The sequence below is a fragment of the Myotis nattereri genome (assembly GCF_964212035.1).
Source record: "Myotis nattereri genome assembly, chromosome: X".
Taxonomy (NCBI): domain Eukaryota; kingdom Metazoa; phylum Chordata; class Mammalia; order Chiroptera; family Vespertilionidae; genus Myotis; species Myotis nattereri.
In genome coordinates, this window is record NC_138078.1 from 5,222,614 (window position 1) to 5,238,686 (window position 16,073).

The window sequence follows — 16,073 nt, forward strand, 5'->3', positions numbered from 1 at the left end:
CTTCAATGCGTTGACCATGTTTGAATGTCTGGTCATTTGCTCACTGTTTCCATTCTCTCCAGCGAATGATTTCAGTGTCTGTGAGGAGTTGATATGGTGGATAATTATAAGCTGTTCAGAGTGTTGGGGAGGTCAACACAATGAAGCATTAACCCTCCATTCCAAGTGGTCCGGTGGCAACTTCTCTAAAAATGAAGGGCTTTGCCAGCAGTTGATGAGGCTGGCACTATGCCAGGGCTGGTTATCCGTCACAAGAAGCTTCGTGTACTTTTCACATCTCCAGGTTCAGATAGGAAAACAAGAGGCATCCTTTCCTAGTAGCCTCGCGATACTTGAAGAATGCAGCAAAGTGTCATTGGAGAAATGCTGTTAACGGGTTCTTTTTCCATCAACGGTGGCTATCCACCTCAGAGAGTTTAAGGCCTGAGAGGCACTAGCTTGCAAAAAAAGAGTGTTATTCTAATCTCTCTGGAGAACTCTAAAGTGCAAGAAGAGTCTTATGTTTGTGTGAATTTACCTTAGAAGTAATAGTACATTTCCTGTACCTTATCACCCGTCATCCTATATAATAAGAGCCTAATATGCAAATTGACTGAATGGTGGAGCAACCGGTCGCTATGATGCGCACTGACCACCAGGGGGCAGATGCTCAATGCAGGAGCTGCCCACAGGCCCCAGGCCAGCCAAGGCGGGTGCCAGCGGAGCTCCTCCTCTCCCCAGTCGCCCCGCAGAGGGAGGCGACCAGCAGCAGTGGCGGCGGGAGGCGGGGCTGGCGAGTGGGCAGCACCAGGCCAGCCAAGGCAGATGCCAGCGGGGGCCCCCGATCACCCCACTGATCAGCCCTGATCACCTGCCAGGCCTAGGGACCTTACCCGTGCATGAATTTCGTGCACCAGGCCTCTAGTTCCAAATAAAAATACTGCACATCAAGCTTTGGAGATACATTAGAATGTCATTTCACAGTTTACAGAGTCCTTTCATAGATAGCCCTGAATTACATCTAGATTTTGCCTTTGGTTAAAAGAAAATAGTTTTATATTGATTTGAGGTAGGGAGGGAGGGAAGGAAACATCAATTTATTTTTCCATTTATTTCTACACTCATTGGTTGCTTCTTGTATGTGCCCTGACTGGGGATTGAACCTGCCACCTTGGAGTGTAAGAATGATGCTGTAACCAACTGATCTACCCACCCAGGCTATATCTTGCCTTTTAGAAGTCTAACCTTTCAGCCTTCATAAATTGACTCCTTACTTCCACTTTTGTAGTTTAAAATCTTACAGTTCACTTATTTGGACTAAATTAAAGAAAATCTCTTGAATTTCAACAAGGTATTTCCTATATATTTTAGTTACTTTGTTTTTGCTTTGTCTTCTCAATCTCTGAAGAAATCTCCATGCTCTTCGCAACTCCATTAACTTCCTATCAGTCTCTGAATTGATCAAGGGATCCAGTGGGCCTAGAAGGGAAATATACACTAGCACAGGCCAATGTGATTATATTGCAATATTAAAATCATGCGAGTATAGAGCAGGAAGTCGGTTAAAGAAAGGTGCCAAGCTATGCTGCTCTAAGAAAAAAAAACATTAGCTTTAGCTTCATTGCTGAAAGGGATTTTATTTTATTTTATTATTAATTCTAAAGACTCAGTGCATGAAATGCATACACTCGGGGGGTGGGGGTGGTGTCCCTCAGTCCAGCCTGCGCCCTCTCACGGTCCAGGATCCCTCGGGGGATAAGCTGTCAGTCATACATCCTTAGTGCTGCCGCGGAGGCGGGAGAGGCTCCCACCACTTCTGTTGCGCTTGCCAGCCATGAGCCCGGCTTCTGGATGAGCAGCTCTCCCCCTGTGGGAGCGCACTGACCACCAGGGGGCAGCTCCTGCATTGAGCGTCTGCCCCCTGGTTGTCAGTGCGTGTCATAGCAACCAGTCATTCCGTGGTTCGGTTGATTTGCATATTAGCCTTTTATTATATAGGATATTTTTTATTGATTTCAGAGAAAGAGGGAGAGGGAGAGAGATAGAAACATCAGTGATGCCAAAGCCGGTTTGGCTCAGTGGATAGAGCGTCGGCCTGCGGACTGAAAGGTCCCAGGTTCGATTCCGGTCAGGGGCATGGACCTGGGTTGCGGGCACATCCCCAGTAGGAGATGTGCAGGAGGCGGCTGATCGATGTTTCTCTCTCATCGATGTTTCTAGCTCTCTATCTCTCTCCCTTCCTCTCTGTAAAAAATCAATGAAATATATTTAAAAAAAAAAAAAGAAAGAAACATCAGTGATGAGAGAGAATCATTAATCAGCTGCCTCTTGCACACCCCCCCACTGGGGACAGAGCCCACAACCCGCATGTGCCCTTGATTTGAATCAAACCCTGGACCCTTCAGTCCCCAGGCTGATGCTCTATCCACTGAGCTAAACCAGCCAGGGCTTGCTGAAAGGGATGTTAATACCAATAACCTCATTAGAATCGGAGCTGCTTCCTCACATCACTTTGCTTGTTGTAACAAAATCACAGCCAATGAAATTAAAAAATGGGACACAAACCATGACCTGCAGCCACTGATGCTGGTGTTCCAAAATGTTTCAAAGGACTCTCCATCACAAAAGGATAAGAAAAGACTTTTGTTAAAGGTATGAAGAGAGAGGAATTTCAGGAAAATTTGATAGGAGTCGCTTAGGGTACCTTAGACTATATTTTCCCCTGCAGGTCAGCATGTGACTCAGGGATTAAAACGATGTGTGTAACAAACTCAACCATTTAAAAAATATCGGCACTGCAATTTGAAATTATTCTCCAAAGTAGGAACTGCACTTGGAATTTATTATGAAATAATACTTCTCTGAATGTGCTTCTAACTGGATTTTTGAAGTCTCTAGCTGTTTGGGGCCTTCATAAAAAGAAGTTATCTGATTACTTGAACGTGGCATCATCCATTATCAATTCTAATTTTTCTGGCGAAGCTATTTTAAAACGGTTTAGATCTTATTTTCCTCCTAGGATCTTAGGGCTCGGGATTCTAAGGGATACAAAACATTATGAAGTTAATTTTTCTTGTCTGGCAAGTTATAATCCAATAATTATAGATGAGAGAAAATAGAAAAAAGGCGTGCTCGCAGTCTACGTGATAAATAACATTAAAATATTTTATATCAATTCAGATAACTTTGTTTATTCATTAAATGGTAACATTAAACATCAGTCTAGTTTATGTTGCAGGCAATTTGCCGAGAATTACTGTAGACACAAAGACTGTTAATGCCATAAATATAATAGACATTTTGAAAAATGCTTTCAAATTAACAAGGTATACTGAGCAATGCTTCTTTCTGAGGTTCTTGACCAAAAAAAATCTGTGGTGAATTCACAGGTGGATACTATTCTCAAGACAGTTATATTTTAATTGGTTATGAGTCTCTATTAGTCTGGCAGACAGAACTTAAGACGGCCCCCAATGATGCTTGCCTCCTGATAGCCATGGCTTTTATCTTCCCCTCTCTTAGTGTGGGTGGGACCTATGATTTGCCTCTAGCCAACAGAATACAGCAAAGGTGATGGGATGTCACTTCCATGATTATGTTACATAGATTGTAACCTACATCTTGCCAAAGAACTCTCTCTTTTGCTAGTTTTTAAAAAAATACATTTTAATGGATTTCAGAGAGAAAAAGGGAGAGGGAGAGAGAGAGAGAGAAACATCCATGATGAGAGAATCATGGATCGGCTGCCTCCTGCACTCCCCCTAGGGGAATCGAGCCCACAACCTGGGCATGTGCCCTGACCAGGAATCATGCTGTGACCTCCTGGTTCATAGGTCAACGCTCAGTCACTGAGCAACACCGGCTGGGACCAAACTCTGGGTTTTAAGACCTCCTTTGAAAGTCCTGCAGCACCCTGCTTTGGCGCGTAGGGGTGATTGGCATGTATTGGCATGAGGCCTCAGCTGAATGGATGCCCCATCTTAGCATCCTGGAACATGTGGATACATCTGGCTCCCATCTTTGTTCCCCCTAGAATTGGGTTAGGCATCCTAAGGGGCCCAAAGTGCTGTGGAATATCTTCTTCTTGTCTGGCAGGTGATAATTAGCCACTTAGAGATGAGAAAACAAGCAACAGCCCATTCCCAGAATCGATAGATATGACACTGCGATGTGTGACATCTATGATTCTATTTCTAACAGAATGGTGATCAACAAGCCCTCGGTCATGGTGGGAACCAGGACTGCTCAGGGGACCACCCGCATCTGTGCCCTTTCCTCTTACTCAGCCATGAATGTGGCTCTTTGGCTGTGTCTCCTAGTTCTGATTCTGGAGAAAGGGAATCTGATTGGCTTATTCCAACACTGGGCTCCCATCAGCTGTGACCAGAGTGAGCTCCGGGGGCCCATTGCCTGCTGCCGCGGGTTCTGGGAGCAGGCTGGGGCGGAAGAGGCCAGGCAGGATGGCCAGGCTGCCACACTCACGAATTCTTCAGTCAATGGAACTCTCTCCCATTTCTCATCTGCTGGATGTTGTGTTGGTTTCTGCATGTTCTTCATTATTAATATGTGTTTTTACTGATTTTTTAGAGAGGAAGAGAGAAGGATAGAGAGATAGAAACATCGAGGAGGGAGAGGAATATCATCCATCGGCTGCTTCCTGTATGCCACCCTACTGGGGGTTGGGCCCACATCCGGGGCATGTGTCCTGACCCGGAATTGAATCTGAGACCTCTTGGTTCCTGGGTCAGTACTCAACCACTGAGCCACACCCGCATATTTCTGCTTATTCATTTCTCTGTTGGAGAGAGCTGCATGGGCAGCAGTGGGAGCCCAGGGACTGTGTGGAATCAAGCGAAGCAGAGGTAGTTCAGTGCAGTGGGCCAGGCCCAAAGCGTTGGGAGGTTTTTCTCCATTGTCTTGGTGAGCAAATTAGGGATTATTTTAGAGATCTCCAAGGGCTGCTTCCCCTTAAACCATGGGTCCTCAAACTTTTTAAACAGGGGGCCAGTTCACTGTCCCTCAGACCGTTGGAGGGCCGGACTATAGTTTTAAAAAAACTATGAACAAATTCCTGTGCACACTGCACATATCTTATTTTGAAGTAAAAAAACAAAACGGGAACAAATACAATATTTGTATTTGCATGTGGCCCGCGGGCTGTAGTTTGAGGACCTCTGCCTTAAACAGTTTGGAAGTTTGCTGACATAGACCCTCCCCCCCTCCCCAATTTCATCTTCAAGTTCTGATTTTTTTTAAATCGCAGCTACAAAGAGTTGAATTCATCAAAGTCATCAATTCACGGCATAAATGATTATCATCACAGACCGTGCAAGGCCCGTCTCTGGTTTTATTTATTTATGCTCACACCCACTCTTATCTCCCCCAAGAGAAAACCATTCTAATATGTTTAGTGTGCATCCTGTCATTTTTTAGTGGCTTATTGCAAATATATTGTTGCTGTTTTGTGGGTGTATTTTGAGCCTGTGAAAATGGTGTTATATGTCATACTGTCTCGTGCAGATGCGCGTGCTGACATGCTCACCCATAATGCGTGATCATGCATCTTACCCACTGAATTCTCCTTCGCTGACACGGGGGCCCTGGTACCCCATCGAGTGGGAATTCTGGCTGGCTGCTCCATTTCCTGGGGTTCGCAGCCAGTGCTTGGCAGCTGGGAACTTGTGGGAGCAGATGGGCCACTCAGAGGCCTGGCTGCAATCATCCCAAGTATGGTCGCTGTTTCTCCAGTTCTTGGAGGTTTTTTAAAAATATCTCATTGATTTCAGAGAGGAAGGGAGAGGGAGAGATAGAAACACCAATGATGATGAGAGAAAATCACTGACTGATTGGCTGCCTCCTGCACCCCCCCACCCCCCACCCCCACTGGGAATCGAGCCCGCAACCCGGGCATGTGCCCTTGACCAGAATCTAACCTTGGACCCTTCAGTCCACAGGCCAATGCTCTAGCCACTGAGCCAAACAGGCTAGGGTGAATCCTTTGAGTTTTAGCCCTGCTCTTTCTGGTCTGCTGATTTCTCCCCCTCTCTCCTCCCCAGTCCCTCCCTCAGGGCTCACCCCACCCCACCCCCGACCCCACGGCTGCTGTGGAGTCAGTCGAACATGCTCCAACCCAGCCAGCCGGTGAGCGGGTCAAACCACAGGGCAGCTGGCGCGGGAGATGCTATTTGCAGCGGCTCCTCCGCGGGAACAGGCCCGCAGCAGACGCCCTCCGCTCGATTTGCTGGGGAAATAAATCCCAACGCAGGGAATTAATTACCGCCTGAAGTCGGGAGAGTCAGCTGATCCTCAGCAAAGTGGCAGCTGACCTTTCTCCCACTCGTGATAAAGAAGGATCAGAGGGAGGAAGGCAGAGAAACCGTGAGAGCCCATAATGTGATTTCCCCCCAGGGGTTGAGATCTTTGAAAGGTTCGGGTTACTTGGGGGAAAGGAAATAAACCGTTATATTACACCATTCTGCCTTTAGCCACCAAAGGTTCCCTATTGTGAAAATAGTTCCCAGCGAGGGCCTGTCTGAAATATGGATCTCCCAAGGTTGTAGGCGTCCCTACCGCGGACCCAGTAAGCCACAGTATGGGAAGTCATGTTTCCCGGGATGCTGCTTTTATTTTATTTTATTCATTTACTTATTGTTGTTGTTGTTGTTGTTAATCCTCACCCGAGGATATTTTTCCATTGATTTTTAGGGAGAGGGAGAGACAGAGAAACATTGATGTGAGAGAAACACATCGATTGGTTGCCTCCTGCACACGCCCCCACCAGGGCGCTGGGCTGGGGAGGAGCCTGCAACCAAGGTGCATGCCCTTGACCAGAATCATCCCTGGACCCTTTGGTCCGCAGGCTGACGCTCTATCCACTGAGCCAACCGGCTAGGGCTGGCATACTGCTTTTACATAAAAACCTACAGTGCCACTTTCTTCCATGATGCTGATCCTGGGAAACTAACGGTGTTCAATGAATGGATAGGATTTTTTGTAACTATGTTTGTATTGATTTCAGAGAGGAAGGGAGAGGGAGAGAGAAATTGAAACATCAATGATGAGAGAGAATCATTCATTGGCTGCTTCCTGCACACCCCCTACTGGGGATCAAGCCCGCAACCAAGGTATGTGCCCTTGACTGGAATTGAACCCAGGACCCTTCAGTCTGCAGGCCGATGCTCTATCCACTGAGCCAAACCAACGAGGGCAATGGATAGAATTTTAAAAATCTGTCCCCTTTACAGAAAACTTCACAGAAATTTTTAAGCAGCAAAGGAAAACCTGCAGGGGAAAATCAATTTTAAGAGCAGAGAAGAGTATAAAAAGACTGAGTTGATGCTTCTAAAACCAATCTTCCCTCCACGGATCTGGTTTTAAGACCCTGCCGTTTGGCATTGCAGATAGTATCACCCAGCGTAGACTGCGTGGGAAGCTTACAACTGGGTGGACACTTGGTTCTGGATTTCTCTCTGGTCTGCAAGCCCGCTTCCGAGCTGTTGGATTCTTTGCCCTTTGAGTCCAAGTGACATTCGCCACCGCATCACACATTTCATTCCCAAAGAGCCCTGTCCCCGTGCCTTTCATAAATGTGTTTTTTTCTCTTTTACAGAAGCTGCAAAGAATCGATACTGCTGACTGTCATCCAGCCTTACCCTGTAAGTGTCCTGCGAGTAACAGTGCCCTCGCCTGGTCTCAGGCTCCTGTGCGCCCCTCCCTCCAGTAAAACCACGATGAGAAATGACAGCAGAGAAAAAATAGCGTGCATCCGCGGCACCAGTCACGAATCGGGAGTGTTTGTATGTTGTACTTCACGGTAGCAACACTAGTCATTGGAGAGAAAAGAAAGTAGCGCCTTTTCTAAATACTGTATCTTACAAATCGCCTGTCCACTCCTATGAGACGCTCAGATCTGGAAATGGCACAAAACTCAAGACTTTCTTGAAGTTTCCAGCTTAAGTATCACAAGTCTAATGCGAATATCTCATAGTAGGGGGTTGAAGTGTTATGCCCAGAGCTCGGGGTCCCCAATAATCCACCACCAGGGAGCCTCCTCCGATGCAAAAGCAACGAATCTTTATTGATCAATTCTAGAATTGGCTCCCAGCCTCTATCCGGCACAGCGGTGAGGCGAGAGAGCGTGTCCCAGGAGAACAAAGGTTATATAGGGCTAGCTATTTGGGGTGGGCTTTAGGGGTGGCGTGAGTTACAGAGATTGGTCAGGGTTTTACAGCATAAGGGTCAGGAAGTGACCATCACATTCTGAAGGTTGGAGCCGTCCTCCACTATAGCCTTATTAGGACCGTCGCTACATTTCTGGAGCTTCATTGGTCCACTCAGGTGGGTGGTTGGGAGAGTTAGGACAATACCAGCATTCTTGTGGTCACTCTCGGCGGGGGGGGGGGGGGGTGGCTTGGGCTGAGGGCCCAGCCTTGCAAGACAAGATAGAGGAGAGGGAGAAGAGCATGTCTCTGCCTCGTCCTTGGAGAGGGAGGAGGGTGCATTTCTGCTTAGTTCTGCTTAGTTCTTTCAAGTTCCGTTCTGTCCCTTCAGAAGCATGATCATTTTTCTTTTCTTTTTTTAAAATATATTTTTATTGATTTCAGAGAGAAGGGAGAGGGAGAGAGAGAGAAACATCAATGATGAGAGAGAAACATCGATCAGCTGCCTCCTGCACGCCCCCTACTGGGGAAGTGCCTGCAACCAAGGTACATGCCCTTGACCGGAATCGAACCTGGGACCCTTTAGTCCGCAGGCTGACGCTCTGTCCACTGAGCCAAACTGGCTAGGGCAGTGGTCGGCAAACTGCGGCTCACGAGCCACATGTGGCTCTTTGGCCCCTTGAGTGTGGCTCTTCCACAAAATACCGGCTTCTGAGCATGGGCCACGAAGTTTCCATCGCTCTGTCTGTGCGCGCCCGCACGTGGTATTTTGTGGAAGAGCCACACTCAAGGGGCCAAAGAGCCGCATGTGGCTCACGAGCCGCAGTTTGCCGACCACAGGGCTAGGGCCATGATCGTTTTTCTTAACCCCACCTAGATAATTTGGTAGAGAACTCTAGATAGTTCTGTGAGACCCGCTTTAAAAGGTGGGTATTAGAGGTCATAGGGCCACCAAAATTTCATTCCGCAGCCTTCGTCAAGGGGATGGGGAGTTATTAAAATCGTGCTGCCTTCAGTTCCCATGATTTTGTTATTGTTGTTACTCCTCACCCGAGGATATTTCTCCACTGATTTTTAGAGAGAGTGGAAGGGAGGAGGAGAGACGGAGAGAAACATCGATGTGAGAGAGATACATCGATTGGTTGCCTCCCACACAAGCCCCTACCAGGACCAGGGATCAAGCCCACAACCACAACCGAGGTATGTGCCCTTGACCAGAATCTAACCCATGAGACTTCAGTCTGAGGGTCGAGGCTCTATCCACTGAGCCACACAGGCTAGGGCCCATGATTTTCTTTTAAACAACTTTATCATGGTGTAATTCACATATCATAAAAGTCACCCCTTTTAAATGTACAATTCAAGGGTCTTTATGGAATTTACCGAAGTACGCGGCCTTCATCACAATCCAGCTGGAAAACATTCCTTTCACCCCAATGCGATCCCCCTTCCCATTTGCAGTGAAACCTTTCCCGCCCTCAATCCCAGGCCGCTGCTGATTTACTTTCTGCTTCTATAGAGTTGCCTTCGCTTGTGAATTTCGCATGTTGTCAGTGGAACTATAAAATGCTGAGGCAAATTCCTTCAGAGATTTCTCAAAACATTTCCTGTCCGTAGCTGTGTGTCCTTCGCTGGGAGTAGCAGCGATTCCCACCTGGTTACACTTCTGTTTTCTTCCCCATAGAGCTGGAGTGTTCCTACATCAGTGAAAAGGCTCTGGTATCTGCCAATCTCCACCTTATGACCAAACTCTTCATCTCCTCATCCCAGAATGTTCCTCCTAAGCCAGTGGTTCTCAACCTTCTGGCCTTTAAATACAGTTCCTCGTGTTGTGACCCAACCATAAGATTATTTTCGTTGCTACTTCATAACTTCCATGTTGCTACTGTTAGGAATCGTCATGTAAATATCTGATCTGCAGGATGGTCTTAGGCGACCCCTGTGAAAGGGTCGTTCGGCCGCCAAAGGGGTCGCGACCCACAGGTTGAGAACCGCTGGACTAAAAGAAGACAATATTGAAATAGAAAGAAAGTTTGCCCTTACTGATCTAGTCTGAAGTGGCTCTTTTGAGTTGTAGGAGTGGAAATAATGTTAATTAAATAGATACATTACATGTAGAGAGGAGAGCAGATGAGAGAAGACATTTCAACATTTTACTTATATTTTTGGGTTCAGATTTTTCTGTAAGCAAATTGGTGGGGGGGGTTTTATTTCAGTTGAGTTTTATTTCTTCCCAAACATTCTCTTGGCAATCAGGATTGACATACAGAAACAGATGACCCAGCAGACCAAACGAATACCCATAAATGGGATTTTATTACGGACAATAAAAATTAGCATTTTTATTTCCTTGTAATTTGCTGGCCCGCATTTTTAATGTTGTGTTTCCTCTGCCTAATGAGGTCCAGTCTAGACAGCAAGCCGATGTTCACAACTGAGCTCAGGGCACCCCAACATCCAGTCACAGAAATCAGCCTCCAGGGAGGCCCAGGTCAGGGGGGCCTGGACGAAGATCGTAGGGTCCCCACAATTCTGTGAGAAGAAATCATTCTTAACAGGGTGTGCTGCCTTATATTTGAAATAATATGGAGGGCGCTCTGTCCACCATTTTTACTTTATTTCTTAGAGAAAAAAATTGTGCCAGTATAGAAGGAAACACAGAAGTAGACAAATATGTGTTGGAGAACCTTTCCCCTAGCGACAACCAATAGGAACATTCTGGCCCTTTTCCTATCAGTCTGTTTGTTCTATGCCTTGTCAACAATTGAGATCATATTGTATGTACAATTTTATTCTGCTTCTTTCACTTCATATATCCAGCATTTTACCGTATCATCAAGAATTCTGCATAAGCGTCATATACATGCCTATAAAACCTATGTTGATTTACTTAACCAACTCCGTATCATAGAACCCTTCATAATGCCTTTAATGTTTTGCTATTATAAATAATTCTGCAAAGAACATCTTTTTGTATAAATCCTATTGGTATTTACTAGTAGTAGTATCTATGTATTTAGTATTATTATTATCCATATCTAATAGTATTTCCTCAGTATGGAATTTTAGAAGGAGAATCTCTGCATTACTCGTGAATTTTATTTGTTTGGTTCTGATGTGCTGTCTTCTTTCCTTGTATGTGACTATTTTTTAAAAAAATATATAATTTTATTGATTTCAGAGAGGAAGGGAGAGGGAGAGAGAGATAGAAACATCAATGATGAGAGAGAATCATTGATTGGTTGCCTCCTGCACACCCCCCACTGGGGATCAATCCCACAACCCAGGCATGTGCCCCCGACCGGAATTGAACCTGGAACCCTTCAGTCCGCAGACCGATGCTCTATCCACTGAGCCAAACCAGCTAGGCCTGTGACTATTTTTTTTATTACAGATCTTTCTTGGCCAGCTTCTTTCTTCTTTTCTTTCTCCAGTTCCCAAGTCTAGAACTTCCCATTTCAGCCCTAGCTGGTATTGCTCAGTGGATAGTGTCAGCCTGTGGACTGAAGAGTGCTGGGTTCGATTCCGGGCAAGGGCACATGCCCAGGTTTCGGGCTCAATTCCCAGTATGTGGCGTGCAGGAGGCAGCCATTCAGTGATTCACTCTCATCATTGATGTTCCTCTCTCTCTCCCTCTCCCTTCCTCTCTGACAGCAATAAAAATATATTTAAAACAAACCAAAACATGTAGAACTTCCCAGTTCAACCTTACCTGAAACAAGGAGTATTTAAAGAGTCTCACCCCAGCCGTTGCTCAATGGTTATAGCATTGGCCCGTGGACCAAAGGGACATGGATTTGATTCCTGGTCAATGTCCTACCTTGTTTGCAGATCTGATCCCTAGTTGTGGGACATGTGGGAAGCAACCAACTGATGTCTATCTATCTATCTATCTATCTATCTATCTCTCTCTCTTCCTCCCTACCTTGGTTACAGGTCTGATTCCCAGCTCTAGTCGTGACACATGTGGGAAGCAACCAATCAATGTGACTCACATCGATGTTTCTCTCTCTCCCTCTCTCCATCTCTTCCTCTCTCTTCCTCTCTCCTTCACTTCCCCTCTCTCTAAAAAAATTCAATCAGGTTTCTTTGAGGGAACCACTTGCCTGCCTCTCACTTCCTGCCTACCTTCCAGCATGTTCCACACACCCGAGGGAGGCTCCAGACCTCCTCATGAAAGCCCCAGTAGCAGACGCTATTAGAACTGGAACCAGGTTCACTTGGCATGTGTCATGTCAAGCATGTCAACCCACTTTCCAACCAAGACAACCAGTGATTCCTTGCCTATGGGCTTCTGGCCGCAGGAGCATGCTCATGGAGCACACCGGAAGTGCCGGAAGTGCGGAGGTGTTACTCCTCCCAGAGGAACAGCAGCTGGTGGATAAAGGTCCCAGCTTCCCCTCTTCCTCTGTCAGTATAATTCTCAGGCCTGTGGTCTGCCTTGGTTCCCATGGTGGTCCAGTTGCTTTCAGGGGGTGCCTGCCTTCACAGTGAATGCTTTATGGGTTACCCCCCTTCCCTGCCTCCCTTCCCCCACTTTCCTACCTGTGCTTCCTGGGAGCGCCTCCCAACTCAGCTGCCTGCCTGTGAATCCTTGTCTTAGGGTCTGCTTTAGGGGGGACTCCAAACTAGTATGTCATCAACAGGCATTTTCCCAGCGCCTACTGTCTGAGTAGTACTGTAAAGCTATGGGGATTACAAGTTCAAGGCCTTACACTTCAGTTTCAGGAATTAATCTTATTGATGTCATTTGTTTCCAGCTCTGTTCTAGCGACTTCTGAGAGCATCTAACGCATCAGGAGCATGCAGCACACTTATCTTGGCCACCTTAGGAATAGCTGATTTGGAAAGGGGTGAAGGGTTAATTAGAGGCCTTCTAATCTCAAAATTAATTAACAGCAGGAGAATCTGATTATTCTAAATAGTAATTACTTATCATTTCCACCACAGGCTATGAAGTGCTTATGATCAGGTCTGCAGGTTGCTAAGAATTAATTCACCAGGTTTTGGAGTGGTGCACATCGTATATTTTTGAGCGGCAGAGAGAGATCTGAGTTAAAACTGCAGTTTCACCCTAACCAGTTTGGCTCAATGGAGAGAGCATCAGCCCTCGGACTGAAGAGCCCCGGTTTCGATTCTGGTCAAGGGTACCTACCTCGGTTGCAGGCTCGATCCCGGTTCTGGTCAGGGCACATGTGGGAGGCAACCAATTGATATGTCTCTCTCACATCGATGTTTCTCTCTCTCTGTCTCTCCCCATCTCTTCCACTCTCTCTAAAATTCAATGGGAAAATATCCTCAGGTGAGGATTAGCATAAAAAAATAAAAAACTACAGAAGTGACTCATTTACATTTCCCATGAACTCCAGCCACTGGAATAAGCCAGTACTTTGTTGATTCTAATTCAATGATCTTCAGACTTGAAGAGCTTATGGTTTTATGATCTGAATGTAATTTTTAAAAATATTTTATTGATTTTTTACAGAGAGGAAGGGAGAGGGATAGAGAGGTAGAAACATCGATGAGAGAGAAACATCGATCAGCTGCCTCCTGCACACCCCCTACTGGGGATGTGCCCGCAGCCAAGGTACATGCCCTTGACCAGAATCGAACCTGGGACCTTTCAGTCCGCAGGCCGACGCTCTATCCACTGAGCCAAACCGGTTAGGGCCTGAATGTAATTTTTAAAATGTATGTTGATGATATGAAATATGACTCCAGGATAAAAGAAAAAAAGCACTCCTATGGATTCTTAGTTAGACTTGATATGTATAACATGATATTTGCTTAACTACCTCGGCTACCTGGTGTGCTTTCTGGTTTTCCTAGATTACCAGGTTTGTTGTTAGTGCCTGGTAAATAGATATGGGAATGAGGCTCCGAGCAGTGGGCATGCTCTAGCAACAGGGAGAAGAGAGAAGCAGCCCATCTTTCTTTATTTAAAATATATTTTTATTGCTTTCAGAGAGGAGGGGAGAGGGAGAGAGAGATAGAAACATCAGTGATGAGAGACAATCATTGATCAGCTGCCTCCTGCCGCCCCCTACTGGGGATCGAGCCCACAGCCTAGGCATGTGCCCTGACCAGGAATAGAACTGTGACCTCCTGGTTCATAGGTCGACATGCAACCACTGAGCCACACCAGCCGTGCGAAGCATCTCATCTTGACAAGTTCTGCTAAACAGGGCCACTTGCCTTAGGGGCAAATAACCCTATATACGCCCATGGGGACATCACTGCATTCCAAGATCACACAGCAAATGATATGCATCAGAAATTACGTTCTGTTAAATATGCTTTTTTATCGAGGCAAGGAATTATGTAGAACTTCTTAGAAAAGTATGGTAAAATACTACATTTAAAAATTTAGATGCGCCCTAATTGGTTTGGCTCAGTAGATAGACCGTCAGCCTGCGGACTGAAAGGTCCCAGGTTCGATTCCGGTCAAGGTCATGTACCTTGGTTGCGGGCACATCCCCAGTAGGAGGTGTGCAGGAGGCAGCTGATCGATGTTTCTCTCTCATGGATGTTTCTAACTCTCTATCCCTCTCCCTTCCTCTCTGTAAAAAATCAATAAAATATATTTTTAAAAAAATTCAGATGCATAGAAGACTAAACCTCACACGTGTGAAACCCCTCATTCCCGAATAATGCCAGAGAAGGGGGTGTTCCGCCTTCTGACATCTCGCCTAATTAGGCAGGTCTGCGTAGTGTAGCTTTATTATAACCGCTTCACTTGTGCTCAGTTCATTGTGCCCGGTGTAAATACCGCCTGCTTCACATCATCGCGGGAGAATCATGTTTTCCCTTCAGCTAAAAAATTGCACATCAAAAGCGAATGAACTCACTGCTGTCTGATTTGTTCGTTAATCATCACTGAACTCGGCCTCTAATTGCCAAGATACTGATGAGAACACCGCTGTCATCCCTCCAGCTCTGCGGGAGGACTTGCCAAGGCACTCTGAGTGCGTTCAAAGCGCTTCTTTTTGAACAGCGGCCATTTGGAGTGGTTTTGTGGTATTTTGTGAATGTGTGTTTGTAAGGGCAGCCATTCTCTTAAAATATATCGCCTTGGTGGCGGAATTAAAGCTCTGGGGGTCAAACCATCCATCCTTCCAGTCCTCTGACATTTCTCAGAGCAAAGCATGGGGTGGGTATGGAGGGGAACTTTCAAAATAACAGGTTTCCCCAGTATTAAAGCAACACTCCACCCAGGAGTATACCCACACATGTTTTGTTTGTTTGTTTGTTTTTAAAATTATTATTATTTTAAAAGAATTCTTTATTGTTGAAAGTATTATATATACCCCCTTGTTCCCCCATTGACCCCCTCCAGCCCACCCTACCCCGCCCCCTGCCCCAGGCCTTCACCATCCTATTCCCACCCTCCCACACTCCCCACCTTCCCTCTGAGATTCCACACTCTGTTCCATGCTTCCATGTCTCTGGATCCACTCTGATCATCAGTTTATTTTGTTCATAAGATTCCACATATGAGTGAGATTATGTAATACCTGTCTTTCTCTGACTGACTTATTTCACTTAGCATACCCACACGTTTTATTGCGTTTTTAACAGTGATTTTTTTTATTGTAATATTTTGTATTATTATAGTAAAAATATTTTATTATTTATTGTATATATATATATATACACTAGAGGCCTGGTGCACGAAATCTGTGCATGGGTAGGGTCCCTAGGCCTCCTGGCGATCTGGGCCGATCAGGGCCTTCCGGCTGCTGGCCAGAGCCTTCCTTCCTTTCACGCCACCCCCTGGTGGTCAGTGCACATCATAGCAAGCAATCAAACTCCCGGTTGAACTCCTGAGGGACACTTTGCATATTAGCCTTTTATATATAGAGATAACATAAATCTACCATTTTAAGCATGTTAAAGGATACAATTTTGTGACATTAAGTACATTCGAAATCTTGT

The 16,073-nt window shown here is 45.9% G+C and overlaps 1 protein-coding gene across 1 annotated transcript in view; it reads left to right on the forward strand.

Moving 5' to 3' along the window:
• The window catches only part of FRMPD4 (FERM and PDZ domain containing 4), a 535,991-nt gene that overhangs the window by 479,823 nt on the left and 40,095 nt on the right, over window positions 1–16,073 (forward strand). Inside the window, exon 5 of the mRNA XM_081080933.1 lies at window positions 7,589–7,634. Within this exon, the coding sequence (XP_080937059.1) occupies window positions 7,589–7,634 (46 nt within the window). The remainder of the gene's footprint in view (window positions 1–7,588; window positions 7,635–16,073) is intronic.